Source organism: Panicum hallii, chromosome 1, assembly GCF_002211085.1.
Source record: "Panicum hallii strain FIL2 chromosome 1, PHallii_v3.1, whole genome shotgun sequence".
NCBI classification, from domain to species: Eukaryota; Viridiplantae; Streptophyta; class Magnoliopsida; order Poales; family Poaceae; genus Panicum; species Panicum hallii.
The window spans coordinates 46,431,974-46,434,986 of NC_038042.1; the positions used below are offsets into that span (position 1 = coordinate 46,431,974).

Consider the following 3,013-nt stretch of genomic DNA (forward strand, 5'->3'; position numbering starts at 1 on the left):
GGTACGGCCGCGAGCCGGCGCCCGGCCTCCTCCGCCCGGCCGGCAAGCCTCCCGTAAGTTTTTTTTATTTTAATTAGTTTTTAAATTTAGTTAGGTATTGTAGTAGTTAGCAATTCAGGTAATTTTAGTAGTCTATTTAATTTTAAATAACTTATTTAATTAGTTTTAGTAGTTTAGTTAGGTAATGTAGTCAGTAATTTCTTGTAGATAGTTAGAAACCATAGTTAGAAAATTTAGTTAGACCGTAGATGTAGGCATTTAGTTAGATAAATTTAGGTATTTAGTTAGGTAATTAAGTTAGGTACTTCAGTTAGGTATTTTTAAGTAATTCTAGGTATTTAGTTAGGTAATTTAGTTATTTAGGTAATTTAGATAGTTAGGAAATGTTATTAGTTATTTTTTATGTTATACCATCATAACCTTTGTGTTGTACATATGAGTTAGATGGACAATTTAGTGATCTTGTATCATGGAGGCAGCGTCGAGAAAGATGTGTTTGGGAATATCACTTTTGATGGAATGCATAGGGTCTCCCTGGTATTTGATGATCCGCCGTTGTTTAGTGAGGTATTTGGTAGGGCTCGTGATGAGCTTCAATGCAATTCAAATGAGGATGCCATCTGAGTTCAAGGGGTCATTCACTTTGGTAAATCGGGTTAGATTCTCAGACGACTGGTCGCAATTGCATGTATGGTTGAATGGGAGAAGTATGTGAAGACTGTCATGGAGAATAAGTATTAATATTTGGATTTGGGTGTGCAGAAGTTGTCAAATGCTCCCAGCCCTCATGTGGATTCAGCCCCTAATGTGCATTCACTCCCTCGTGGGTTTTTGCAAGAACATGAGAATCCGCCACCTGCTGGCTCTCCATTACCCAACCTTGAGGTGGATCAGGAAGATGTGGTTGCAGTCCCTGATGCTTAATCCGGCCCGAATGAGTTTGGTATTTATCCTAATGCTCGTGCACATTGTCGGATTGATGATGCAGGAGATTCTTTTGACCCAGAACCATCCAAGTAAGTGTCGTAGTAACACCACCTTTTCTTTTGTTATTCGCCTTTGATTCCGTTCCTTTGTCCCAATGCCATCTTTAATTGCTATTTAAATGCAAGAGATATTTCAGATAATATTGGTATTCCCTTTGTGCCTCCATCTTCCAATACTGGACGGGCTTCTAATAGTGTGGATGATGATAAGGAGCCTTATGGGAATGCAAGAGCTGTTGATTCAGATGATGACCGCCCAGTTGCAGAATTGAGTGAAGAAGATATGGAGCTCATCAGAGTTTTTTGTCCTGATCGTGATCCACTAGTTCATTAATTTGGCAATCTCAGTCGTTCTCGTAGTGCTTATGCAGAAGGAAGAGATGGTGAGCTGCTAGAGGCTCCTGAGGCCGGGGATCATGGAAATTAAGAAGGGCCTTCTATCCAAGGACTTGCCTACATTGAGAAGATGGTTACCAGTATTCTATGAAACGTAAAAGACCATTCAAGGTTAGGCACTCCTATATGGAGTGGCGCTACACAAGGGTGTGCGAGAAGGCTTATTGCAATTGGAGGGTCTGTGCTCGGAAACAGAAGGCTACAGGAAAGTTCAAAATCATAAAAATTGTAGGTCCACACACTTGTGCCGACATATATCTACAGAAGAGGCATCGATGGTTGGCCTCTACCCTTATTGCTAGAAAGTTGTACTCAACATTGAAGTGTCAGCCCAATTTGAAGGTGAAGATAATTATGGATATGGCTGAGAAGATATTTGATTACAAGATCAAGTATGGAAAAGCATGGCGGGCAAAGCAACGGGCCTGGAAGATGATATATAGGTACCGGAAGGTGGGTTATGAAAATGTACCTGCACTGTTTAATGCAATGAAAGCAGCTAATCTAGGCATGCACTATGAGTACATTCCAAAACCGAATGAATGGAAGGATGGGAGGCAGATTTTCTTCCTTGCTTTCTGGTGCTTTCCACAGTTTGTGGAGGCCTTCAGGCATTATCGTCCGGTGTTTTCCATTGGTTGTACTTTTCTGATTGGCAAGTACGAGGGCATGCTATTGATAGCCATTGCAGTTGATGCTGACAACGCATTGATTCCTTTGGCCTTTACTTTGGTGGAGAGGGAGAACAAAGCCAGCTGGGGATGGTTCTTGTGGCTAGTTCGGATACATGCTGTAGGCCCTGGTAGGGAGGTTGGTGTCATATCTGATAGACACCAGAGTATACTCAGTGCGGTACAGGAGCAGATTTCAGGATATGCACCATTGCACCACCGTTGGTGCACTCGGCATATGGCCCAAAATTTACGAGATACAGATGGGAACAAGGATAATTTTGCTCTATTCGAGGATGTTGCTCGTCAGCTTGAGGAGCAGTTCTTTCAAGAAAAGTTGGAGGAGCTAAAAACAGCAACAAACGTTGCAGGTAGGCGTTGGCTAAGAGGAGTTATGAGGGAGCCTGAGAAATGGTCAAGGGCGTACGATGATGGTGGCCATAGGTACGAGTTTCAGACTAACAACTTGGCCAAGTCATTCAACAGTGTGCTTAAGGGGATATGGGCCATGCACATCAATGCTATCGTATCATTCACCTTCTACAGCTTGTTGCATGGTTCAATGACAGATACTCACAAGCAATGGCACTACAAAGCAGGAACTAGATATGGGCCCCTATGCATCATCTTGCTAAGGCAGAGGATAGGGCTCGCACACATGAGGTTGAATGTTTTAACCACACGATAGGAAAGTACGGAAAGGGGTGGTACAACTTCCGATGGTGTCGTGCGGTCTTCGAGGAGTTATATTGTCATACTGATTGATTTCTCATGCGCATATGGAAGAACAAGGCAGTACCACTTTCTATGTTCCCATTATATTGCAGCAGGATACCGCGGGAGTTCACTGTTGTTAGCCTTGTACTTACATGGTCTCCCCGCTTTGAGCCTTACCTAGACGAGGGACAGTGGCCAACGTATACGGGTCCGAAATATATTGCGGATCCAGGGGCCTGTTGG

General features: G+C 43.1%; 1 protein-coding gene across 1 annotated transcript; it reads left to right on the forward strand.

The window, feature by feature from the left end:
- Positions 1–1,742: 1,742 nt before the first annotated feature.
- On the forward strand, positions 1,743–2,741 carry LOC112897495. The gene has a single exon (XM_025965804.1). It carries the CDS (start codon positions 1,743–1,745, stop codon positions 2,739–2,741), a length of 999 nt encoding a protein of 332 aa, XP_025821589.1.
- The last annotated feature ends 272 nt before the right edge of the window (positions 2,742–3,013 follow it).